General features: G+C 58.3%; 1 protein-coding gene across 2 annotated transcripts; it reads left to right on the forward strand.

Moving 5' to 3' along the window:
• The first annotated feature begins 394 nt into the window (after positions 1 to 394).
• On the forward strand, positions 395 to 25,724 carry RASGRF1 (Ras protein specific guanine nucleotide releasing factor 1). Of its 2 annotated transcripts, none has more exons than XM_071754047.1 (27): positions 395 to 826; positions 8,325 to 8,431; positions 8,940 to 9,087; positions 10,428 to 10,520; positions 11,240 to 11,493; positions 12,191 to 12,270; positions 12,653 to 12,846; positions 13,304 to 13,413; positions 13,907 to 14,025; positions 14,435 to 14,595; positions 15,497 to 15,560; positions 16,053 to 16,189; positions 16,742 to 16,824; positions 17,233 to 17,481; positions 17,800 to 18,170; positions 18,459 to 18,584; positions 19,011 to 19,181; positions 19,479 to 19,591; positions 20,024 to 20,136; positions 20,530 to 20,590; positions 21,284 to 21,387; positions 21,722 to 21,806; positions 22,378 to 22,575; positions 22,874 to 22,953; positions 23,669 to 23,786; positions 24,098 to 24,166; positions 24,750 to 25,724. In XM_071754047.1, exons 1-27 carry the CDS (start codon positions 551 to 553, stop codon positions 24,840 to 24,842), a joined length of 3,777 nt encoding a protein of 1,258 aa, XP_071610148.1. In that variant the 5' UTR covers positions 395 to 550; the 3' UTR covers positions 24,843 to 25,724. The 2 variants fall into 2 exon arrangements, with proteins under 2 accessions (XP_071610148.1, XP_071610149.1); XM_071754048.1 differs by having other exon boundaries at positions 17,272 to 17,481.
• Positions 25,725 to 25,736: the final 12 nt, after the last annotated feature.

The raw sequence follows: 25,736 nt of genomic DNA on the forward strand, positions 1-25,736 counted from the left end.
ATCTGTCACAGTGGTCCCTCTTGGGCCGGGATTCCATTGTGCCCGGCACGGGGGTCCCGTGTACTCGGGCATCTCTCTCAGCCTGGGGATCCGGCTGTGCCCGTGGGTCCGGCGAGGTGCGGAGCGGTGGCCGTGCTGGGGGCGGGCATCCCCGGTATCCCGCGGCCCGGTGAAGGGGGGGGGCACAGCGCAGCCGCCCCCGCAGCCGGCTGGCAGGCTGGGCTGGGCTCGGTTCATCTCTGCTCGGCTGATCTCGGCTCCGCTCGGCCCGGTTCGGCGCTGACGGGCTCCCGGTGCCGCCGGCAGCTCCCGCATCACATGACCCGTCCGTCTGCGGGAGCCGCGGCCCCGGGACGCGCCGCTCCCCGGGCAGAACCGGCGGGAGGCGAGGAGTGCGCGGGCAGCGCAGCGGGGCCCGGCCCCGGTCCCGGTGTGAGCCGCCGGCGGCTCTCCGGGGGCCGCTGATGCGGGGGCTGCGGCTGCTCGCCAGGGACCCGCCCGCCGGCCGCCCGGCGGCGACCATGTGAGGAGCTGGCGGTTGCCCACCAAGATGCAGAAGGGGATGCGGCTCAATGACGGGCACGTCACCTACCTGGGGCTGCTGGCGAAGAAGGACGGCGCCAGGAAGGGCTACCTGAGCAAGCGGAGCTCCGACAACACAAAATGGCACACCAAGTGGTTTGCCCTGCTGCAGAACATGCTCTTCTACTTCGAGACCGACTCCAGCTCCCGGCCCTCGGGGCTCTACCTGCTCGAGGGATGCGTCTGCGACCGGGCGCCCTCCCCCAAGCCCTCCCTCTCGGCCAGGGACTCGCTGGAGAAGCAGGTGGGTAACACGGGGTCGCGGACACGGCGCACACTTCCCCCCCGCCGCGGCTGCTGGCTGAGGAGGATGCCCCCCGGGGTGGTCCCCGCGGGGGTCCCGGCCCTGTCCCCACCCGGAGCTGTGGCTGCGGCTCCATACTGCCCCGCCGACGCTGCCCCGTTCCCCGGGGCTCCCTGCGGCGCCCGGGACCTGGCCCACGCGTGACCCTGGCGGGGGTATGTGGTCGCGGGGGGGAAGGATGCTCCCCGGGGTGGTAGTGCCGGTCCCTTCGCCGCGTTGCCGGCGCACCCCGGGGCAGCGGGGCAGCTCACCACGGGGGTGCCGGGCTCTGCCCGGAGTTCCCCCCCCCCCTATCGCGGTTAATTAGCCGCCGGTAATTGGCGGCAGGGCTCCCCCCGGCGGCCGCGGGCTGCGGTTGGCGCAACGGAGCCCCACGCGTGTCCGCGGCCCGACCGAGTTGTCGGGGCAGTGACCCTGGGAGGTCTGGGGGTCCCCTGGGCTCGCTGCGTCCACATCGTGGCCCGGCCGTTCGGGTTCGGTTTTCCCCAGCCTCCCGCAGCCCCCCTTGAGCTGCTCTCTCTATTTGCTCTCCCCCTGTTTATCCCCTCCCACCCCCTCCGGATTTGCCAGTGCTGGGGGGGCTGACGCGCCCCCGGCCCCCTGTGTGGGCAGCCTAGGAGATGGGTGCTCAGCGCGGGTTGGGGGTCCAGGGCCTTTTTTTCACAAGGGTTTATCGTATCATCGAATGGTTTGGGTTGGAAAAGACCTGTAGCATGACCGGGTCCAGCCGTTCCCCCTGCACTGCCCGGGGCTTCACCCCGTGCCCGCTCCCGCCCGGTGTCACGGTCCCGGCCGTACACCCGCGCACCCTCTGTCCGGGCGGTGGGACCAGGGACTCCCACGGAGTCACTCGCGGGGCTGGTGCTCGCCAGATGCTGATGTCTGAGGGCTGGAACGGCTCTGAACCAGCAAAGCCGGGTCCTGGGAAGACCCCAGCCCTCCTGATGATGTCGGGACACCCCCCCCCCCCCCCCCCAGGGACAGCAGCCCCCGAGGTGCCCAGGGGTGGGTTTCTCTCCCCAGGTGGGCAGGGTGGCACTGAGCAGCGTGTGACAGTGACAATCTCAGGCTTGTTTGTCTGGTGGCATTTGCTGGAGCTCGGGGTGCATCTGGGCAGGCAGGGAAGGGATGGGGATGGACTGGTTTACAGCCTTGGGGGAGGGGGAGGACGACAATCCCTCTCGTCGCTTCCAGCATCACCTCCATCTCTCCGACGCGTTGCGGACTCCCCCGCGGTTGAATCCCCCCGTGGCCGCTGCGCTGAAGTGCGGCTGCACCCCCCCGGGGGACACGAGCGGCCCCCGGCAGGGGGGAGGGGGCTGCGTTCCCCCCGCTGCCAGCCCAGGCGGGGTGCTGGCGGGAGGCACCAGCAATTTGGGTCCAGCTCTGCAGGTCTTGCATAATTTCTGCCCGGGCGGGCTCCCGGGGAGTGGTGGCGAGCGCTGCGGACTGCGGGACAGGCCCCGGGGACTGGCAGGGAGGACATCAGCCCCTTAATTGCTTCTGGCTAATCAGGGCGCTCCCGGGAGCCCTGCCAGGAGAGCGGGGCAGTGCAGACCCCCCCCCACCCGCGGCACGGCTGCTGCCTCCCGGCAGGGAGCACGGGAATGTTGCCCTCTTCTAAACAAAATACCCATATACATATATATATATATATATTTTTTTTTTTTTTCCAAGAGCCGTGCCCCCTCGCAGCCCTGCTCTTGCCCTGGAGTGGCCCCCCACCCGTGCTCCAGCAAGAAAGGGTCTGTGTCTGGATGGGGGCGACGCTGCTGTCCTGTGCTGTCACCTGTGTCCCTTTTGCTAGCAGCGTAATAGATGTTCCTCGTTCCTTTTGCGCCTTAGTTCCCGCTGCCAGGCAGGTCCTGACTGCTGGGGTTGGTGCAGAAGGGGTTTTCCACCGGGAAGCCCCCGCGGGGAGGGGGTCACAGCCCCTGTTCCCGTTTACAACGAACACGGGAGGTTTTGCCCGCCGTGTAAACCGGGGGCTGCTCTCACAGCACGGCGAGATCCTGCCCTGCCAAATATTTACCAGGCTGCTGCCCCACACCCGCTTACCTGAGGTTAGCATCTGGCTCCTAATTTATTTATTTATTTTTATAATTCGTTAGGACAAATTTAAATGGAAGTGCTGGAGCAGTTGGATGTCCGCTGCTTTGCAAACTAATTAATGGCACAGCGGATGAGATAAGCAGCAGAATATTTATGGTGCAGCTCTGCAGCATGGTCTGTGCCGGCGGTCGGCAGGGCAGGCAGAGCCGGCAGGGCTCCGGCAGGCAGGTTCTGGTTCTGCAGAACAAGGAAATCTCGGCCGGTACCGGGCTGTGCTCAGCATCACTGGCTCTGCTGTTCGAGGGAAGGTGCCAAGGAAATTTCTCGCATTACCTGTGATCACCATTAATTGTTTTCTGAAGGTATTTGTCTGCCCGGGCAGCTGAGCTGGAGCTGTGAGGACAGTATTCCCTGCAGCAGAGGAGGGTTAAGATTCCCTCTTGCCTGGGGCAAAGCCTGGAGAGCTTAAAATTCTCCGTGGGTCTTTTAAACCTCCTCCTCTCCCCCCCTTTATTTTTAAAGTTCACATATTTCGCTTTGTTGGGGCATTTTTTGGGCTGAGAATGCAGTGAGTTTAGCATGTATGTGTGAGAAGAAATGAGCAAGAAAACCTGAAACACTGGAGAGGGTATTTTGATGCCTCTGGAAACTTTCTTTTCCATTTTTGTTGGATTCTCCCTCAAATTACATTTCTTCCAGATGGTTTGATTTGGAAGGTATTCTGTTGCTGGGTAGGCTGCAGGCTGTGGCCTAGAGGAAAGGTCTTGAGGCATTGGGGCTGCTCGGGGCAGGGTGTGGGTGAGCACCCAGGGTGCTGGGGCAGGGGGTGAACCCTCCCTTCTATTCCTCCATCCCCCGGGATCTGCTACCCTGGGTGCTGGGATGTGCTTTGGGATGTGTTCACATGTGGTCGTGTCACCTGCCCCTCGGTGGAAGGGGCTGTGGAAGACCCCTGGTCCCAGTCCCTGCCGTGCTGCAAGGTGTGGCACAGCCAGGAGGACATCCCAGGCAGGACTGGGGCTCTGGGGCTGGTCCATCCCCTCCATGGGCTCAGGTCCTGGCTTGGGGTGAGATCTCTCCATCTCACCTGATGGAATCCTGTCTGGGTTTGCTCCGTGGGTCCCCAGACCTGTCCCCTGGGGCTGTGAGTGGTTCTCCTCCAGCAGCCCTCGGGGTGTCTGACGAGAGCCCACGCGATGCTGAGTCAAGAGGCAGCGCTGTGCAGAGCCCTTGACTGGGGACTCAGGAGCTCTCACGAGCTGCAAGTCTTTTTTCCCACAAAGCTCTTGTGAAGGCACAGCCAAGAGCTGGAGGTTTTCTTCCCCACCTCTGAAGCCTTTGCCAGGGGTGGGTATCACGTTTATTGTCCATGATGCTGGAGGAGGCTCCAGGAAGCGTTTTGTCCCGTGGTGCAGAGCTGAGGAGCACCTCCCAAACCCGTGTGGGTGGGTGCACGTGGCAGTGGGCTCCCAGTGGGGTTAGAGAAGGCTTGTGGACACCAGGGTAGCAGTGTGGGTGTGCTGCTGCCTGCTCACCCCCTCTCTGAGCATTCCCTTTCCAGGAGGACAGGATAACTCAGTGTGATTCGGGTGATGTGGAGATGGAGCTGAGGCTGAGCACGGGACACCTGCAAGGTGTGTTTGGTGGAGCTCTTGTCCACACTGCTGGTTTTTGATGGGTTTTCCAAAAAGCTGAGGTCCCTTGTAACCCACACCTGCCCCAGGACAGTGCACAGCTGGTGTATTCCAGTGCTGGGGACAGTGTCTGGGTGCAGGGGGACAATGGGTGCTTAGCTCTGTCCCAAGGACCCATGCAGGTCTCTTAACACCTTCCCAGGGGTTTTCCAGACTGGAAGTGATGTCTGGAGGACTTGAACTTCAGTGCCCAAAGCCCATAGCTGGGTGCCTGAGCAGCAGCTCCTGTGGGGCAGGGGAATCCTGCTGGAGGCACTGGTGGAAAAGGGGGTTTGTGTGTTCCAGCTCTGAGCAGAAGGAGGAAAATGGGTGTTGGAATGTTTTGGTTCCCAAAGACCAAGAGTCAGCAGAGGCTGGTTTCTGATCAAGCAAAAAGGCCGAGAGCAATTTCACCTGTAAAACAGAAAATCTGAAAGAGAAAATTGTATTGAAAAGTTTAAAAGCAAATTTTTTAGGTACAATTTATAAAAAAAAATAAATATACAGACCACTTCTGATTAACAAATCTCTTGACTTAGCCCTTTGGCTCTTCCCATCAGCATAATTCACTGTGATTTCCTCACTTAGGTCTTTGCAATGACAGTGGGCCTCTTGGATTTTTAGAAATTTTAATTGAAACTTTTTCCCTGTACTTCGAGCCAGCCTTTCTGCAATGAGCTGAATGTGGCAGTAACATACCAGCATCACAGAAACCTCAACATGTTTACATGCCACCTGATTTTTTTTTTTTTTTTAATTTTTTTTTTTTGCAATATAGATGGCAATTTGTGAACCCAAACCTGGGCCACTCCTAAATTTGCAGAGGAACCTACTGATTTTTGTAGGTTCCATGGTACCTACAAATGATTTTTGTGGTACCATGGTGCAGGTACCATGCAGACAGAGCCATCTCTGAGCATCCTTATGGCCCTTCCTGAAGCTGAGGAAGAAAAGTTCTGCTTCTGGGATTTATTTTTACTTCTTTATTTTTATGGTCAGCAAGGAAATGAGCTGCTCAGCCACCCAGCTCCTCCATCCCAATCCCAGGTCCTGTCTTCCCTGAGCACATGCTATGTAGGTCAGGGAAGTTAAAAGCTGCCGTTGCTGGCTGTGGATTTTTCGGCTCATCCAGCCAAAGCAAGGAAAATTCTCCTCCCTTGCCCTTTGTGTCAGCTGCAATAACCATCATCCTGGTGAGCACGTCACTGTCGGCCGTGGGGGGATGGAGGGCAGGCAGGTCCCCAGCGGGGGACATCCCAAAGGCCCCAGTGAGGGCACAACAGGAGCACCTTGTGCAGGAGAAGGTGATGGTCACTGCTGCCACTGCTGGGGGGGTTCCAGCTCGGTCCCCCTGCTCTCACTCCACACACCCAGCTGTGCCAGGGCTGCAAAATGACCAAAATGAGCTAAAATGGATGTGAGAAGCAGCAGCCTTGGTGGTTTGTGGTGTGCACAGGTCCCCAGGGGAGCTCTCTGGGGGTGATGCTGGAGGTGGGGGCTCATCTTAAGCTTGTTTCCTGCCTGTGGGTCTGTCCTGCTACCACCCAGAGATGCTCCCGGGCTGGTGCTGTGCTGCATGAGCAGGATCATGGTTTGGGTGGAGATAAAAGCTGTTGGGAGCTTTGTTATTCAAATACAGAATGACTTCCCCCTGCAAGGGTGCTGCACGGTGCGTGAGGATGGGTTGGAGGGACACAGGAGCTGCTGCCCTGGTGCTCACAGGAATTGGCTCTTGGTGGTGCATGGAGCAGTGGTTGGGACCACTGAACCCCCCTGGAGCTTTTGGGCCCACATTGTCCAGCCTGCTGCTGCTGCTGCTGCTGACAGCACCAAAAAAGCCATTTGCAAAACCTCAGCGAGTTTCTAGGTTTAAGTTAGAGGAGAAAGAATCTGTCTGAGAAGGCACTGCTGGTGGTGGCGTGTGGGGAGGTGCTGTGATGGACCTGGTGGGTGAAGCAGGGGAAGGCAGGGTGGGCATGGGCCCACTCCCTGCCCCTTATTTGAAAATCCAACAAGCTCTGGAACTGTGCCAGGGGCTGCTTTCCAGAGAGCCCTGGGTAGGGCCTGGGAGCTCGGACCCAAGGTGATGCCAGGTCCTGCCCCTGCTGTCCCCACAGGGCTGGGACACCAAGTGCTTGGCAGTGCCCTGGCTGGGCTGGCGATGTTCCTGAGCTGGGGTCGAGGGGAGGATTTCCAGAGTTGTTTTTTTCCTGCTGTTTGCAAGGGGAGGGGAGGAGGGAGCTGGGCATGAAGCAGAGGCATTGCTACTGCACCGCTCCAGAGACCAAAAATTCCTGGTGCCTTTTCTATCAGAGATGTTTCGTTGCCAATAAGAGCCTTTGAGGGTGGGAGGGAGAGGAAAGAGGGGTGAGAAGCAAAGGGCTGAGGAGCTGCTGGAGCTCCAGACATGTCCCACAGACAGGGGGGAAGCTGCTGGCCTTGGGGATAGGGTAGGAGGGGGATCATGGAATGGTTCACTGTGAATGAGAAAGCTCATCTGCAGGGTCAGCAGTTAAGAGATACTGTATTTAAGCAATCCTGGACAGAATTAAAGCAGATGCATGTTCACAGGGTGACAGGAACAACCCGTGACCCCCCAAGCTGTGTCTGCTGGAGGTGCCAGGACAGCTTGGGGTCCTCGGGCTCCCCCTCCCCCTCTGCAGGACCCCCACAGTCTGAGTGAGCACCCAGGGCATTTCTTGGGCTGTCACCCGACAAGAGCAGGCATGGTGCAGAGTGGGAGCTGAGTGTCTGTCTGTCTGTCTGTCTGTCTGTCCCAGCCTGCATCATGCAGGGCCCTGCGTTCCCTGGATGCTCCCTGGGGGTTGGGCTGCACAGGGTGGGTTTAGGGTTTGTTGTTTTTTTTTCCACCGAGACACCCGTTAATTCAGACCTCTCATTAAACCCAACAGAGGGGCAGATAATGTCAGGAGGAGTTGTGTTTTTTGGTTTTTTGTGTTTTTTTTTTTTTTTTTTTTCGCTTTTTTTTTTCTTTTTCTTTTCCCAGTGGATTTCGTTTTTAGCCCCGTTATTCCGGGCAGCATCCGGCACTGCAGCGTGGTACCAGTTTCCTAGGAGACTGCGGGGAAGCAGAGGAGCAGCAGCCCCAGCCGCGCCGGCTGCCGCCCCGCACAATTAGCACCGGTTCGGGAAATGTCAGAGGAGGCTAAATATAGCCCCGGCCTCACCCTCACCCAGCCGAACCGCCCGGTGCCGGTCCGTAGGGCTGCGGCTCTGCCCCACCACGAGCCCCAGACAGCAGCAGGGATCGGTCTGCGGCCCGAGGGTGCTCGTTGCCTGACGCAGGGGGTGCAGAAAGGGGGTGCAAGAAGGGGGGTACAGGCAGGGGGGTTAAGGCAGGGGGGTACAGGCAGGGGGTGCAAGAAGGGGGGTACAGGCAGGGGGAGCAGGCAGGGGGAGCAGACAGGGGGTGCAAGAAGGGGGGTGCAGGCAGGGGGTGCAGACAGGGGGGTACAGGCAGGGGGTGCAGGCAGCCTGTTGAGATTTCCCCTTGGAGCGTTTCTCATCCCTGTCCTTGCCCACAAGGAACAGCCTTTCCCCCAGCTCTGGGGGCAGCACCTCTCAGCCCTGCTCCCGGTGGTTCAAAATGTCTTTTTTATATATATTAAGCAACCCCGTGGTTGACCCTAGAGCAGTTTTCTCACAGTCCGGTGTGAGCGAGCAGTCCCCTCACCCTCTCCTTGCTCCCACAGCATTACTTCACCGTTAATTTCAACCATGAGAACCAGAAGACCCTGGAGCTGAGGACCGAGGATGCCAAGGACTGTGATGAGTGGGTGGCAGCCATCGCTCACGCCAGGTATTGCCCTCTGCCAGCACGGGCAGCTGCGGGCAGGGCTGCAGGCACGGAGCCTTCCAGCCAGGGCAGAACAGCTTTGGTCCCCAGCCCTGTGTTGGAGACCCTCGTGGCCACTCCTCTGCTGCAGCACCTGAACCAGAGCAGTTGTTCCTAAGAGCCTGTGCCACCAGTCTCCACTGTCTCGTTCATCTCCTTGGGATGTGGCAGGGGAGAGAAGTTTGGCCATGAGGTCTCCCACCATTTCCTGAAAATTTGTGTCGTCTTTTCTGTTTTCACCCTCATGGTGAGCCCACATGGTCTCCAAGTTGGTCCATTCTGAGCAGCAGCACCCCAAATGGCCAGAGATGTCTCCTGGGTCATTCACCCTGTGGCTACCCCGAGCTAGAGGGGCAAGGGCAGTGTGGGAAGGAGCAAAAGCCCCCAGCATCCTGCAGACACCCGATTTCTTGTGCACAACCCGGGGGGGGTCCGGGTGAGGAGAGGTGCTCACCCCCACCTCTGCCCTCAGCTACAGGACCCTGGCGACGGAGCACGAGGCACTGATGCAGAAGTACCTCCATCTCCTGCAGATCGTGGAAACGGAGAAGACGGTTGCCAAGCAACTCCGACAGCAGATCGAGGACGGGGAGATCGAGATCGAGCGCCTGAAGGCCGAGGTGAAGGTCCCGGCGTCACCCCACGGGTGCACTGCCTCTGCCCGGGGTGACCCGTGGGCTGCGGGCGGGGGGCACGGCACGGGTCACACCAGATGATGCCACAAAGTGACCCAGCAGCCCGTCCCCGAGGCACCTGGGAGGAGGGTGCTCGGGGATGTAGGTGCCCACCCTCTCACCGGGTGGGTGCTGGTGCCCTTGGGTGCGGGGCACTGCGGGGCAGTGCCGGCCCCAGCCCCTCCTCATGCGGGGCTGTGGCTTTGCGGTGGAGGCAGCGGAAGGAGGTGCTGCGGGGCCAGACACCAACCCTGAGCCGGGGAAAGTACCCGGTTGCCAAGAGGGAGACGGCAGAAGAGGCAGCGGGGGCAGGAGGGGGTTGGTGTGTCCTTCAGGAGCTGTTTTCCTTATTTTTAATATTAGAGTTAAAAAGCCTGGGTGGGTGGCAGTCCCTGAGCAGGAGTTGGCAAGGGGCACTGGACAAGGGGAGCTGAGGGTCGGAGCCACCAGACAGAGCTGGGGTCTGTCCCCTCCCCCGTGTCCAGGCTTTCACGTCAGGTTTCACTCCGCATTGGTTTGTTGTGTTTTGTTATTTATTTATTTATTTATTAGTCTTTTTCCCCATGCTTTGAAGCAGAGATCAAATAATCAGCTTTGTACTTTAATGTGAGAATTTTGCTCACTCGATTTAAAACCAAACCCAACCAAAATAAAAGCACAGCACCAGCAGACCTGCTCTGTGGGGCACAGCTTGGGTGCTGCAAACCCTGGAGATCAGAGGGGACATTTGCTGACTTGAGGCTCCATGGAAAGGCACGGGGAGGGGAAAAACAATCTCAAATGTCTGCTAAAATCGAATTCTGTGAAATAAAATGGGGTGAAACCAATAGAGCCATGGAGGGGCTGGGTTGGAGCCTGTGAGCCCGTGGCTGCTTTCTCTGTTGTGCTGCTGCTCCTGTCGAGGCTGGTGCTGGTGTGTTGGTCACTGGGATGCTGAACCTCCACCTGAAAAATTCTCAGCTTCCTTCTCACCAGAATTTTTTTGGAAGAACCCTTTGAAATAATTTTCTTGCTTTTACTGTTTTTAATGAAACCAAAATTCCAGTCTTGTTTTTCCCCTTTCCATCCTCTGCTTTCCTGCCCTTCCCTGTGTTTTTGCCAGCACTGGGGATGCCCCATGGGGTTCACCTGCTCATGTCCCACTCCCCATCATGACAGACCCACCAGGACACGTCCCTGTGTCTGCAGTGAGGCTGGGGACCATTCCCCAGCACAGCGTGGCAGCCGGGATGCTCCTGGGCTCCCGGGGGGTGCCAGGGTGGTTGCTCACCCCCCTGTGCCCACAGATTGCCTCCCTGCTCAAGGACAACGAGCGCATCCAGGCTGGACAGACCAGTGCACCCAGTGACGATGACAGTGACATCAAGAAGATCAAGAAGGTGGGTGGGGACACACCTGCACAGACCCCGTCCTCTGCCACCTGCCCTGAGTGGCCCTGCTGGTCTCCAGAGGCCACTTCCAACCCCCACAGTGCCAGGACCCTGTGGAAGGACAAAGGGGACATTGTCTGCAGCGAGAAAGTGCTTTGGGTTGGAACAGCTCTGGGGATGGGGAGAGAGTTGGGGGTGTTCAGCCTGGAGAAGAGAAGGGAGCAATGGGGAGACCTTAGAGCACCTTCCAGTGCCTGAAGGGGCTCCAGGAAAGCTGGGGAGGGACTTGGGACAAGGGCCTGGAGGGATGGGATGAGGGGGAAGGGTTTGCAGCTGTGAGAGGGGAGATTTAGATTGGATATTAGGGAGAAATTCTGTGGTGTGAGGGTGCTGAGCCCCAGGGTGCCCCCAGAAGCTGTGGCTGCCCCATCCCTGGCAGTGTTGAAGGCCCCAGGTTGGATGGGGCTTGGAGCACCCTGGGCTGGTGGGAGGGGTCCCTAGATGGCCTTTAAGGTCTCTTCCAACCCGAACCAGGCTGACTGGATGGGATTTAGAGGAGTTCTTGTCCGTTCCCCAGCTGATGGGGTTCAGAGGAGCCCCAGTATCGGTCAGCACGGGGCACACCTTGTCTGGGGGGACCCTTGCAGAGCTGTGTCCCCTCACCATGGCAAGCAGGGTGTCCTGGGCAGCTCCTGGCTGGGTGCTGACACGGCCACATCCCTCGGCAGGTGCAGAGCTTTCTGCGGGGCTGGCTCTGCCGGAGGAAGTGGAAAACCATCATCCAGGACTACATCAGGTCCCCCCACGCCGACAGCATGCGCAAGAGGAACCAGGTGGTCTTCAGCATGCTGGAGGCAGAGGCTGAGTACGTCCAGCAGCTCCACATCCTCGTCAACAACTTCCTGCGGCCACTGCGGATGGCAGCCAGCTCCAAGAAGCCTCCCATCACCCACGACGACGTCAGCAGCATCTTCCTCAACAGGTCGGTCCCGTCCTGGGCTCCAGGAGCTTCCCAGGCTGGGGTTGGTGCCCGCTGCCCTCCCCAGGAATGGATGTTGGGGTGCTGGGGGGTCCCCAGGAGCCAGGCTCCCGAAGCCACGGGTGACAGCTCAGCATCACCAAGGGACAGGGGCACAAGTGATCTGCTGGGCAGTGACACAAGGAGGTGGCACCGGGGATGATGCTCCAGGACCTTGGCAGTGAGTCAGGGTCAGGAGCCTGTCCATGGGAAGTCCTGGCTCTGGTGGAGGGGAAAGCAGTGTCCTTCAGTGTCCATACCTGTCCTTCACCTTCCAGGCCCTTAAAGTGCTCCAGGGAAGTTGGGGAAGGACTTTGGACAAGGAGTGATGGGACAGGGGAGGAGGGGGGACTGGTTTAAGCTGCCAGAGGGGAGATTGAGATGAGAATTTAGGAAGAAATTCTGTGCTGTGAGGGTACTGAGCCCCATGCCCAGGTTGCCCAGAAAAACTGTGGCTGCCCCACATCCCTACAGTGTTGAAGGTTGCCCCAAGCCCCATTCTACCTGGCAGAATGCTTCCAGGGTAGAGCATCCACAGCTTCCCTGGGCAACCTGGGCCAGTGTCTCATCCCCCTCATTTTGTCTAGTTAATCATTCTGTCTAATTACTCATTATTTGCCACTTGCTCATCTGCCTTTCCACCCCTTGGTTTCTTCTGCAGTGAAACAATCATGTTTTTGCACCAAATCTTTTACCAAGGCCTGAAGGCAAGGATCTCCAGCTGGCCAACACTCGTGCTGGGTGAGTGCCTGGTGCCTCCTCACCACCCCTCAGACACGTCCCACAGCATTTGACTCCTGCCTGTTGGTCATGGAGGCAAAAAAATGGAGAAACCCAATTGTGGGAACGGTTCCTGTGGTCCTGGCTGTGCCAGGCAGTGGAAGAGTTGGACTGGACCAGGAGAGCTGATGCTGAAGAGCTCTGCTGTGTCTGATTAGACCCTCAGCTGGCCCGAGGGGGTCTTCAGAACCCAACCTGGACAGACGTGGGGTTTGCAGGAGCAGCACTAGGTCCTGGGAGATGCCCCGGGTGGGATTTGGGGGTGAGGATTTGGGGATTTGGGGCTGTGTCAGGAGCTCCAGGTGTGGACCAGCACACCCACCTCCCCCCCCTCTGCTCGCAGCTGACCTGTTTGACATCCTGCTGCCCATGCTGAACATCTACCAGGAGTTTGTGAGGAACCACCAGTACAGCCTGCAGATCCTGGCCCACTGCAAGCAGAACCGGGACTTTGACAAGCTGCTGAAGCACTACGAGGCCAAGCCCGACTGTGAGGAGAGGACCCTGGAGACCTTCCTGACCTACCCCATGTTTCAGGTGCGTGCTGGCACTGGGGTTGGGATGCCATCCCGGGGCTGGGGGTGCAGGCTGGGCTGAGCAGTGCAGACCCCAACCCCATGGCAGGCACTGGGTGGTGGGGAGGCAAAGCCTGGGTGAAGATGGCCTCAGGCTGGACCCTGCCTGGTCCCATGGTGCTCCTGAGACCTTCCCAGGCCATTGCTGGGCTGGCTGGTGCTGTGGGAGGGCTCCTGGGTGAAGCTGCTCCTTCCCTGGCACCTCTGGGACACAGATGGGGCAGAGCAGGGGCTTGGGCAAGTTGCCATGCCAGTCCCCACCTTCATTACCTCTGAGCATAAGCTTTGAAGCTCTTGCAACCAGTCAGGTAAGGGAGTCTGAGGCGTGGTGTCCCCAGGTGTGGTGCCCTCAGGTGTGGTGTCCCCAGACATTGTTTCCCTGGCCATGGTGTCCCTGATGCGCCTGCTCTGGTCCACAGATTCCCCGGTACATCCTGACACTGCACGAGCTGCTGGCTCACACCCCCCATGAGCACGTGGAGAGGAACAGCCTGGATTATGCCAAGTCCAAGCTGGAAGAGCTCTCCAGGTCAGTCCCATCCCTGTGAGTGCCCTGAGTCCTTCCATGAGCACCCAGCACTCAGCCTCCATCCCCTGTTTCTGACCCTCTCCCTCCATCACGGGCCAACCCGTTCTGTTTGGCCCCTGCCAGGGTGGCACCAAACCCATCAGCATCCCTCAACTCCCAGCCAGTCCCTAACAAGGAGTGTCCATTTGGTTTACCACTCCTGAAGGAGATGGGTTGTGGGAGGGGGCTGGTGAAGGGGGGGAGTCTATCTGTCCTAAATCTGAACTTTGTGATTTCCAAGCAAGAAATGTTTCAGATTTAATGTTTAGAAACGGAGATGCCACCCTGGCTGGTGTGTAGGTTCCCCCCTGAGCTCCTGGGTCTGTGTAGATCCAGTGATCCCCATGAAATTCCTTCAGCTTTGGTCTCACCTAAGTGAGACCCCACCCCAAGTGTCCGAAGGGAGAAGTGCAGATCTCATCTGAGCTCCTGTTTCCTCCTCTCCCTCCTCTAGGATCATGCACGATGAAGTGAGCGAGACCGAAAATATTCGAAAAAACCTGGCAATAGAGAGGATGATCATCGAGGGGTGTGAGATCCTGCTGGACACCAGCCAGACTTTCGTAAGACAAGGTACCCTGCCCATGTCCTCATCCCTCCCCCCTTCAGAGCCCCGCAGCCCCCTTTCTGTCCCCACGTTCCCCCAGGTGTGCTCTGCTTAGCAGTGACCTGTCCCCAGCCCCTGCCTCACATTTTTCTTCCCAAAGCCCCCTCACTCCTGGGCTGCGCTTCTTGCATCCCTGGGCAAAGGGACATTTTGTCCCTTGGTGGTTTCCTACCGCCAGAGCTGTGTCCTGACCCCCCAGCACGCCCCATCCCAGGGTGGGGGGATGCAGGGTGGGGGGATGCAGGGTGGGCTGGGGGATGTCCCCTCCCTGAGCCCCGTGAGCCTGTGGCTCCCGGTCCAGGTCACAGCCCTGGGGACCCCTCTCCGGGTCTGAGCTGCCCGCGAAGCCAGGGCCGGGTCTGTGCCCCCCCGCAGGGTCCCTGATCCAGGTACCGATGTCGGAGAAAGGGAAGATCCCCCGGGGGCGGTTGGGCTCCCTCTCGCTGCGGAAGGAGGGCGAGCGGCAGTGCTTCCTCTTCTCCAAGCACCTCATCATCTGCACCAGGGGCTCCGGCGGAAAGCTGCATCTCACTAAGGTGTGTGTGGGGGGGTCCCGGTGGCCACTACCGAATGCTCTGGGGGGCTCCCAGGGACAGGGGAGGGGACACCAGCTTGGGATCTCCCGGTGTCACCGGGGGTCTGGGGACCAACTTCCCTCCCAGCTGCAGCCTCCCTGGGGGGGTGGTGGGGAGCAGGCAGGCATAAAGCCAGATGGAAGAGGGGAGATTTAGATTGGATATTAGGAAGAAATTCTGTGGGGTGAGGGTGCTGAGCCCCAGGGTGCCCCCAGAAGCTGTGGCTGCCCCATCCCTGGCAGTGTTGAAGTTTGGGTGGGGCTTGGAGCACCCTGGGCTGTGGGAGGGGTCCCTGACCATGGCAGGGGTGGCACTGGGGGGGTATTAAAGTCTCTTCCAACCCAAACCATTCCATGATTCTGTGTACAGATTTAAGTCACATGGCACGTTCATGGGAAAAGAGGTTGTCCTGCTCCTAGCAGAAGGCTCAGCAGTCTGTGCAGACTGTTCTGTCAGAAGGGTCAGGTCCTGATGGGTGTGACAGTGGAAGTTTTGCAGTTAACTGAGCAAGAATCCTAAAGAAATTGCTCGTTACTGGCATTAAATTACCAGTTCAAAATATGACATTGCCTGGCAAAGAGCTGATGATCACAACAACAGCTTTTTTGGAAGTTTCCTTGAAAGCTGAAGACAAATGGGTTCGTCAGCTGTACAAGGAGAACTGTGACATCCCAGCAGTCTGTAGCTGTGTTTCCCCTGAGAGCCCAGCAGCTGGGCTGGCCACAGGCTGTGTGTGCCCCTCAGCAGCATTGCCATCCCTGTCCCTGTCCCTGTCCCTGTCCCCATCAGGGTGGTGGCTGTGACAGGGGTAGGGGGATTCTGGTGCTGAGTCCCCCCTCCCTTCCTCTCTCCCTCCCCACAGAACGGCGTCATCTCCCTCATCGACTGCACACTGGTGGAGGAGCAGGAGAGCACCGAGGAGGAGGGTGGGTGCCTGGCAGCCCCCACCCATGGGTGTGCTGGTGGTTGGCTTGTGCATCTCCTGGTGGGTGCTGAGCAGCTCAAAAAGCAAAGCTGTGTCTGCTCCAGGAGCCTCTTTGCTGAAATTGCTGGCACCATCAGCCTCAGACCATCTCCTGCTGCATGCCACGGGCAGTTTGGGGGCTTGCAGCCTGGTCACCCCATTGTGGGGTCACCGAGCCTGCACCCAGGGGGCTGGGGGTCCTGCTGGAGGTTGTTCCCATCAGCAGAGCCTTGGCATGAGGTTGCTGCCATGCTCCATGGCTGGGGCACAATGGCAGTGTGACAGCACTCCTGGTGTCCCTTGTCTTGGGTGTGGTGTCCTCTGTTCCGTCCTCACTGCAAACAACCCACAACATGCAGAAAGCTCCTTCAAACCTGGAAAAATCCCCTGCTGGGAGAGCAAGAGGTGGGGAGAGCTTTTCCCAGTCACTGTGTGTATTTTTTCTGTTCCAAAGCAAAAACATCAGGACAAGACATCGACCACCTTGCCTTCAAGATTGTGGTGGAGCCAAAAGATTCCTCCTCTTTTACTGTCATCCTGGTGGCCTCATCCCGTCAGGAGAAGGCTGCATGGACCAGTGACATCAGCCAGGTATGGTGGGGAGATGCTGAGGCAGAGGGTCCCTGGGGATGATCAGCCCCTCTGGGTTCCTGCTGTCTGTCCCCATGCTTGCTGTGGCTTTGGGCACCCAAAGCTCACACGGGGCATTTGCTGGGTCTCACTGCACGGGGGGCTGTGAACAGCACGTGGGGATCACTGAGATTTGGGCTCCACGCAGAGGGTGATGTAGAGTGCTGAGAGCTCCCTGGTGTCTGGGAAAGGAGGAGCTGGAGGAGGGCAGGAGCAGGAGTTGTCCCTCTGTGCTCTGCCTGCAGGCCTAGGCTCATGGTTTGGATTTCTCCCCTGACTCAGACACGTGGCAGCAGTTCACACCCACACTTTGTTTGCTTTATGCAAACGACTTTGAAGATGTTTTGTCCTGAGTGGAAGAGGGACAGTTACTGGTTGAAGAGGGATTTCCTGCTGGACGCCTCTCTTGTGCCCTGTCCTTCCCTGTGTCCCCTTGCCCAGCACCTTGTCTGGCTCAGGCCATGCTCAGGTTCTCGTGGCACGTCCCCCACCTCCCCCCCGTGTCTGTTCCAGTGCGTGGACAACATCCGCTGCAATGGCCTCATGATGAACGCCTTCGAGGAGAACTCCAAGGTCACTGTCCCCCAGATGATCAAGTGAGTGCTGCCGTGGCTTGGTGGGCTCGTTAGGAGCATAAATAGCTGGGGGAGGAGCTCAGCGTGGGGCTGTGCTCAGGGAGGTGGAAAGAGACCTGTGGGGTTGGGATCTGCTGTCCCACATGGGGAAGGGTCTTGGTCCGCGGGTGTCCCCTAGGGACTGTTGTTCCATGTCGTTGGCACAAACCTCTGCCTTGAGCACTGTTTCCACCCATTTTGGGGTACGGGTCTCCTGGCTTTCCCCTGGGATTACTCCCACCTGCATTTTCTGGTGGGATACCCTGTAGGAACGAGGGTCGTTCACTGCCCAGGACCTGTAGTGCTTTCTGAGGTCCCTGCAGTCCTCAGGGGGAAGCAGCTCTTGGTTTTGTTCCAGGCTGGAACCACAGATATCTCGTTTCTCTGCAGGTCTGATGCCAGCTTGTATTGTGATGATGTTGACATTAGGTTCAGTAAAACGATGAATTCCTGCAAGGTCCTGCAGATCCGCTATGCGAGCGTGGAGCGGCTGCTGGAGAGGCTGACGGACCTGCGGTTCCTGAGCATTGACTTTCTGAACACCTTCCTGCATTCCTACCGCGTCTTCACCACCGCCCTGGTTGTCCTCGACAAGCTCATCACCATCTACAAGAAGCCCATCAGTGCCATCCCTGCACGGTGAGGCTGCACAGCACCGCGGCAGAGCCCGGGCCATGCCCCGGAGGACCCGCAGAGCTTGGGGGGGTCCCTCCATCCCCTCACCTGTCCCCAGACCTGCCCAGCCCCAGGGTCACTCTGGGGCTGTTTCACCTCGTCCCCATGAGCTGCAATACCCACAAAGGGGGGAGGTGGTGAAACCCAAGCTCCCGGGAGGGTTGCGGGGGCTTGTGCCGGCCGTGCCGTGCCTGGGGGATGCCCCTGAGGCCCTGTGCTGCTGGACCTGCCCCCGGGGATCCCTGGGGTTTGAGTTTGGCCTTTCCCCATCTCTCCACCCAGGTCCCTGGAGCTCCTGTTTGCCAACAGCCAGAACAACAAGCTGCTGTATGGAGAGCCCCCCAAGTCCCCCCGAGCCAACCGCAAGTTCTCCTCACCTCCCCCCCTCTCCATCACCAAGTCCTCGTCCCCCAGCCGGCGCAGGAAGCTCTCCCTCAACATCCCCATCATCACCGGGGGGAAGGCTCTGGACCTGGCTGCCCTCAGCTGCTCCTCCAATGGCTATGCCAACATGTACTCCTCCATGGCACCCTACAGCAAGACCACCCTGGACATCAACAAGCTGTACGTGTCCAGTAACTACCCCAATAAAATCCCAGATGAAGGAGAAGCAGCCTCAGAAAAGCAAGAGGAGTCGCTGCCGAGCAAGCAGAGTAAGTGGCTGTGGGAGTGCAGGTGGGTGGCAGTGGTGGTGGCAGTGGTGGTGGCAGTGGTGGTACTTCTGGTGATACAGAGATATGTGCTGTGGCCACCCACCATAAAAAAAAAAGCCAACCCACAGCCAACACCCCAAAAAAAGCCCAAAGTATCTGTGGGACTCTGTACCTTTCTCGTGCTGGGCCACAGGGTACCCAGCTGGAACCTCAGGAACCTCTGGCAGCACTGAAATGCAGCTGCCCCATGCCCAGCTGTGATGGTAACTGGTGTCCTGTCCCTGCCAGGCTCAGAGGTGTCAGTCAGGGAGGAGTCAGACACCGATCCCAACCAGAGCGATGAGGCAGAAGCCGAAGCTTCCCCAACAAAATCTCCTACGACTCCCAAGTCCATCAAGTGCAAAAACTCGTCTGGTAAGAAGTGACCCAAGGCCTGCCCTGCTTGGGGGCCACCTGGGGCTGTGTGCTGCCCTTCACCCTGGCCCTGCAGAGCTGCTGAAGGTGCAGGTGTCAGGCTGAGGCTGGCATAAGGAGGAGCAGGAACTCTCCAGTGTTTCTCACCCCCTTCCTCCCCTCCGGGGGCTGCTGTGAGCCTGGATGGGCACCAAGCTCCTGCTTCCCTGCTCAAGCCTCCCCTGTAGCTACGTGGGCACCGTCTGCAGCCCCTTCTGGGCTTGGTTCCTGCTAAAGCTCTGCTGGATCCGTCCCTGTGGGATGGTGGCATCCGAAGCTGTCCCTCTCCTGTGCCCCAGTCCCAGGGGGCTGGCAGGGGGCTGTGGGAGGGACCAGCTGGGCTGCGGCCGCAGTGCTGTTGACTTTTCTTCTTCTCACTCCCCCCAGATTTCTCCTTGTTCTCTTACAACAACGGGGTGGTCATGACCTCCTGCCGGGATCTCGACAGCACCCGCAGTGCCCTGTCTGCTGCCTCAGCCTTCGCCATCGCCACGGCGGGGGCCAACGAGGGGACCCCCACCAAGGAGAAGTACCGCAGGATGTCCCTGGCCAGCGCAGGTACCTGGCATCCTTATGGGGTGCCCGTTCCCACCGGTCCCAGCTGGTTCCTCTCTGGCAGCACCCTGCCAGGGGGACCCCACTGCCCACCCAGGGTGCCTGGCCACGGGGACTGCCCGAGGAGGGGGTGGGTTTGGGCAGCTCCACCTGCTGCCACCTTTGGGTGTGGAGCCCCCCCGGTGCTTTTAGTCAAGAAGGGGATGCTGGGGAAGATGGGGCCACTCCTTCCAGGAGTCCTGGAAACATCCTTGGGCGATCCCTGGGCAGCAGGGGCTGTGCTGAGGGGGTCGCTGGCAGTTTCAGTGTTTCCAACTGACCAGAGGAACGGGGACAAGGAGTTTGTGATCCGGAGAGCAGCCACCAACCGTGTCCTCAACGTGCTGCGGCACTGGGTCTCCAAGCACTCCCAGGTGGGTGCTGGGGGGCTCGGCTAGAAAGACAATTTGGAATTTCTTCTGTAATTAAGCAAATGAGCGGACATCGGGAGAAGGTGGAAATGGGAGAGTAACGGAGCCCCCGGGGTGGAGTTGGGGGGGTGGGTGCTGGACTGCAGGGCTGTCACGTCGGGTGTGCAGGGGGGAGCTGGGGTCCGTGCCCATCCCACTGGCTGAAAGTGGAGCAGTTGGGTTTGATTCCTGTCTGGAGGTTTCAGGCTGGGGTCTGGGTTAGAGAACTCGTGGTTCTTCCTGCTGTCCCTGTCCCTCTGCTGCTGGGGGCACTGGGAAGTCCCTGCACTGCAGGCTGGGATTTTGCAGGGAAGAGGGAGGGATTTGGGGATTTTGCAGGGGGTGGAATGCTCCCAGTATAGCCCCGTAACCCTCCACCTGTGCTGGCTCTGGCAGGACTTCGAAACCAATGAGGAGCTGAAATTCCGGGTGATTGGCTTCCTGGAAGAGGTGATCCACGACCCCGAGCTGCTGACCCAGGAGAGGAAAGCAGCCGCCAATATCATCAGGTGGGAGGGCAGGGACTCATCCTGGACACAGTTCCAGGCTTCCCTCTCTGTCCTGGGACATGGGCAGGCACCAGAACACCAGGAGGGGTCCAGCCCAGGGCTCAGGGGTGCCCAGGAGGAGGATGAGGAGGATGAGGATGGGCAGTGCTGGCTGCATCCCTCTGCCTGGCACGCCAGGGCCTGATCAGGGGTCAGAGGAGAGGTGTCACCCACACCCTTGTCCCTGCCCACAGGGCCAGCTCCTCGGTCAAGGACTTTTTTTTTCTCTTTAAAAGGGGAAATGGGACTCGGAATTGTTCTTACGGGTCCGGAGTGTTTAATCTGTACCACCCAGGGCGTGGTGCTGTGCAGGGGGTGCTGCCTGGCCCGGGTAATGCTGCCTTCTCTCTGCAGGACCTTGACACAGGAGGATCCAGGTGACAATCAGATCACCCTGGAGGAGGTCGTACAGATGGTAAATCCTCTTCCCTCCCTCTCTCCCCTGGGAGTTTGGTGTGGTGGTGGGGAGGCAGCTGAAGATCCCAGCACCCAGGTGCAGCCTGCTGGGTGTCCAGCAGCTCTTCAAGCCTTCAAAACGTAAAAAATTTTGGGGGATGGGGCCAGCTGTGAGCACAGTTGGATCTGTGACAGGCTGGGCTGGCAGCAGTGCTGCTCCCCCAGCAGCAGAGCCTTGGGAAGGTGAATTCAAAGCCACCAGGGTGGTGCAGGGTGTTTGCCACCTTCCTGTGCTAAAAAAAAAACCTCACAGGCTGTGCCTAGCAAAGCCTAAGGGCCACTTTACCCTGGCTTAGTGCACCTGAAACAACAGCAGCTCTGTCCCCTGGGTGGCTGCTGGAGTGGCTGAGGCCTCTTGAGGTTTTGTTTTTTGGGGTTTTTTTAAGCTTTACTTCTGCAACCGTGAGTGCTGGAAACTTCCTTTGAAGAAGAGAACACAAACAAAACCATAGGGTTTCACAAGCCCTTTCTCAAGGAGGGAGTTTTGCAACAGGCTGTTAATCTGGGAGGGTTTCCTGGGGAGGGCAGTGAGGAGGGTCCCAGCTGCCTGTCTGGGGGTCCCTGAGCCAGTGCAGAGCTTGTGTGCATGGAATGGAGGAGCTCTCACTGGGCTCTTCACCATCGAGACCTCATCGTTGCCTTTGTCACTCAGGCTGAGGGAGTCAAAGCAGAACCTTTTGAAAACCACTCTGCCCTGGAAATAGCAGAACAGCTGACACTGCTGGACCACCTGGTCTTCAAGAAGATCCCATATGAGTGAGTGGTCCCCACGGGTGAGGAGGGGCTCTCCTGCTCTCCCCAGAGGGTACAAAACCTGCCTGGCTGACACCTGCTGTGCAGGTAGCCCAGCCTGGGTTTGATTTGGCCTCACCCTGTAGTTTATCTTCTGGTGGCCCCAGGGTGACCTGCTTGGGTGGTGACCTCCCATGTCCATCACACTCCCAAACCCATCTGTGCTGTCCCTTTCCAGCAGTGTTGGGGGCAAAGGCCCCAGCCCCTCCATCCCGTGTAGGTGCAGTGGGGCTGGCAGGGCCTGAGCATCCCAGAAAAATGGGAAACAAACATTGACCCCAAACACTGTGGTTTCCAGGGAGTTCTTCGGGCAAGGTTGGATGAAGCTTGAGAAGAACGAAAGGACTCCTTACATCATGAAGAACACAAAACACTTCAATGATGTGAGTGCAGACACAGCAGGGGATGGGAGGCTGGCAAAGCCAGGCAGCACAGCCAACCTGCCCTGGCATCTTCCAGGTTCTGGAGCAGGGGTTTATCTGCTCCAGGGATGGTACACGCTTTGGGGTCCTGCTGTGGGTTGGACTCTTTTCCCAGGCAACTCTCAGCAAGACAAGAGGGCACAAGAGGTCTCAAGTTGTTCCAGGGGAGGTTTAGGTTGGACATTAGAAAGAATTTCTTTATGGAGAGGGTGATCAGACATTGGAAGGGGCTGCCCAGGGAAGGGGTGGATTCTCCATCCCTGGGAATATTTAAAAAGAGCCTGGATGTGGCACTCAGTGCCATGGGCTGGGAACCACGGGGGGAGTGGATCGAGGGCTGGACTTGATGAGCTCTGAGGTCCCTTCCAACCCAGCCCATTCTATGATTCTATGATTCTATGATCTCCTGGTGCAGCTGCTCCTGCTGGGAGCAGTGAAGGGAAATCTCCTTAATAAATACTTGAAGGTTGGAGGGTGCGTGGCTGCTGGGCCAAGGGTCCTCACGTGTGGTCCTCACGGTGTCTCCCCAAAGGTCAGCAACCTGATAGCATCCGAGATCCTCCGGAACGAGGAGATCAACGCGCGGGTGAGCGCCATCGAGAAGTGGGTGGCAGTGGCAGACATCTGCAGGTGTCTGCACAACTACAACGCCGTGCTGGAGATCACCTCCTCCCTCAACCGCAGTGCCATCTTCCGGCTGAAGAAAACCTGGCTCAAGGTCTCCAAGCAGGTGGGGACACGGAGCTGGCTCCTCCTCTCCCGGGAGGGTTTGATGGGCTGGGTGGGATGGTGCTGGGGTGAGATGCCAGCAAGGTGGATGGGGGGACTGCTGCACCCTCAGCGTGTTTGCTGATGACACCGAGAGAGGACACTGGGAAGAAATTCTGTGCTGTGAGGGTGCTGAGCCCCAGGGTGCCCCCAGAAGCTGTGGCTGCCCCATCCCTGGCAGTGCTGAAGGTTGGTGGGAGGGGTCCCTGCCCGTGGCAGGGGGGTGGAACCAGATGAGCGACACTTTGGGTCTCTTGCAGACGAAGGCTCTGATCGATAAGCTCCAAAAGTTGGTGTCATCAGAGGGCAGGTTCAAGAACCTGAGGGAAGCGCTGAAAAAGTGAGTGACTGATGAGTTCCCTCCTGTGGCTGCTGCTGGGCAGGCCCCGTGGGGTGGGGGATCCGTACCCCCAGTGCTGTGGGCAGGGGCTTTGCTCTCCAGATGGTTTCAGAGCCTGGGTATCCTCTTCAGCCAGAACAGGGCAGCAGCCCGTGAAGTGACCTCGAGTCACGAGCTGCTCCTTTGGGCAGCAGTGGGGAAAGAGGTGAACAAAAGGGGGAATCGTTGCTGGGCACCTGGAGACCTTCCTGCCCAAGTTTAAACCCCCAAGTGTGCCATGTTCAGCTGGGGTTTCCCCCCACCAGCACACGGCCCTGCAGCTGGTGGGGTCCCCCCTGGCCATTCTCTGGAGTGGGTGTGTGGGGAAGGGGTGCTGAGCTGCCCTGGAGCTGGTGCATCCCCACGGGGTCGTTCATCACTGTGTGGGGCAGGGGAGGTTCCCAAAGGTCTGCCCAGCCCTCTGCCAATCCTATCCCACATTCCCTTCATCCCGCAGCTTTGCAGGGGGCATGGCCACAGCTCCTGCTTCTCCTGCTCTGCCCATGGGGATGTGGCTGCAGGATGTGGCCCAGGGCACCAGCACCTTTTCTGGTTTCTGTATATTAGAGAGAATCCTTCAAATTCTGCCACCCCTGGAGTTGCAGCCTCCTCCCCACTCCAAAACCCCAAGTTAAGGCAGTTTTCTTTCTTATTTGTTGACGGTGTGCTCACAAAGTTGTGACCCTCCCTGTGTCCCCTACCTGGGAATGTACCTGACTGACCTGGCGTTCATCGAGGAGGGGACCCCGAATTACACCGAGGATGGGCTGGTGAATTTCTCCAAAATGAGGATGGTGAGTGACCCAGCACTGCTGCAGCAGGCGTGCAGGGGCCGGGTTGAAGCGATGCTGCCCTAGGTTCCCCCAGAAGCTGTGGCTGCCCCATCCCTGGCAGTGCCGAAGGTTGGATGGGGCTTGGAGCACCCTGGGGGGGGTGGGAGGGGTCCCTGAGCATGGCAGGGGAGGCACTGGGGGCCAATCTGGGATTTTTTCCAGCTCAGTGCCACGGTGCTGTCCGGGTCTGTGCCCAGGGGCCCAGCCAGGTGTCAGGACATGGTGCTGGTGGTGAGGGCTGGGAACAGCTTCTGTCTTTTCTCTCTGGACAGATTTCACACATTATACGAGAGATCCGACAGTTCCAGCAAACCTCCTACAAGATCGAGCACCAGCCTAAGGTACAGCCCTGTTTTCCCTCTCCTCCTCCTCTCCCTCTCAAGTCACAGCACCTGAGCCTTCACTGGACACTTGTGGGTGGTGGGATGAGGCCCCAGCCATGCTGCTGCTCAGCTCCCAAATCCAGATGTGGTGCTTTGCCCTGGCACAGGCTCTGCCCCTCTTCAGCATCAGCCGTGCTGCTAATGAGCCCAAAAAGTATCTTGGGAACAATCTGCCAGGAATCACGAGCAGATTTTCTCCTAGCATGGGAGCAGATGTCCTGCCCTGTCAGCAGCATTTCTGCAGCAGGAATGAAGGTGCCGTAATTATCAGTATTTTGTGTTCTCAACAGAAGAGAACTTTCTGGCTGATAAGATAGTGCCAGAGAGGAAAAACTCTCAGCGTGGAAAACAGGAGATCAGCTGAGGACTGGGCGAGAGGTTGCAGCCCTGGGACAAGATAAGGAGGGGCAGTGCTGTGCTGGTTGGCAGGAGCTCTGCCCCTTGTTTGCTGCTCAGGCCTTGATCGTTTAGCCCCATCTCAGCATTTCTTGTCGGCCTCAGCCAGGTGAGTCCCCCAGCAGTCTGGCTCTCCTTTCTCCAGGTGACACAGTACCTGCTGGACCAGTCGTGTGTGATGGATGAAGAAACCCTCTACGAAGCTTCTCTGCGGATAGAGCCCAAACTGCCTTCCTGAGCCCGGCACTCGGGTGCTGTCCCACCCTGTAAATACACAAATCCCTTTCTGTTGGACGCCCTGCAGTGACTCCCACGTATGTGCTTCTCCCAGCAAACCGCCCTCCTCCTCCTCCTCCTCTTCCTCCTCCTCCTTAGGCTGCAGTAAACCTGGCATAGGATTTCCCGCATCGTTTAAGGTTTCACGCATCCACACTTTGCTGGCGTCCGGGTTTCTTTTCAATGATGTTATTTTTTTGTCATTTGTTCTCGGGCTGGCAGGGTCCCCGCGGGGCTCTGGGGCAGTGGCAGCAGTGGCATCCCTGGGCACGCTGTGTCAGGGGCTGAAGAGGACACGGTGAGGTTTATCCCGATGTGTGACGCTGCCCCCTCTCTGTGCCCCCCCCCGGCCGCCGTCCCGGTGCCCCCGGGGTGGGGAAGGTGGAAAGGTCCCCGTGGCTCTGCTGGCTGCGTGCAGCTCCTGAACAGCTTCTGTCGATATGCTATAGATCCGTAATTCCTTGTGACCACTCTGAGTAACATGATGTAGAGTTAGAAACCGATGACCGAGTGTTTTTATTACATATACTGTAATCCTGTCTAACCACCTTCTAGCAGGAATATAGTAATGTAGTGCTTATTCTGTGAATATTACCATGTATTTTTTACATTGTACAGTATATAAACACAGTTTAACTTTGACAGTGGCAGGCATGCTCCACTCTACAAACCAGAACACTTTTGCTGTTAAGCAATACCTCGTGGTATGAGAATTCTCTTTCAAGCCCTAAAACTATTTCAACTTACAGCTTGTTTGGAAGAAAAAAAATATTTCCATTTTTTTGTAAAAATATATGTTTCCTGATTACCTCTTGCTAATAAATCTATTCTATCTCAGGGTGAACCGCGACTTGTC

Source organism: Heliangelus exortis, chromosome 11 (assembly GCF_036169615.1).
Source record: "Heliangelus exortis chromosome 11, bHelExo1.hap1, whole genome shotgun sequence".
In the NCBI taxonomy this organism is placed as follows: Eukaryota; Metazoa; Chordata; class Aves; order Apodiformes; family Trochilidae; genus Heliangelus; species Heliangelus exortis.

What these genes read in the sequence shown, in the direction of transcription:
- RASGRF1 (XM_071754047.1), top strand. Translation starts at nt 551, where the DNA reads ATGCAGAAGGGGATGCGGCTCAATGACGGGCACGTCACCTACCTGGGG. An exon ending in AAGCTGGAAGAGCTCTCCAG is followed by an intron (nt 13,414 to 13,906) that starts GTCAGTCCCATC and finishes TCCCTCCTCTAG; the next exon opens with GATCATGCACGATGAAGTGA. An exon ending in GAAAGCTGCATCTCACTAAG is followed by an intron (nt 14,596 to 15,496) that starts GTGTGTGTGGGG and finishes CCCTCCCCACAG; the next exon opens with AACGGCGTCATCTCCCTCAT.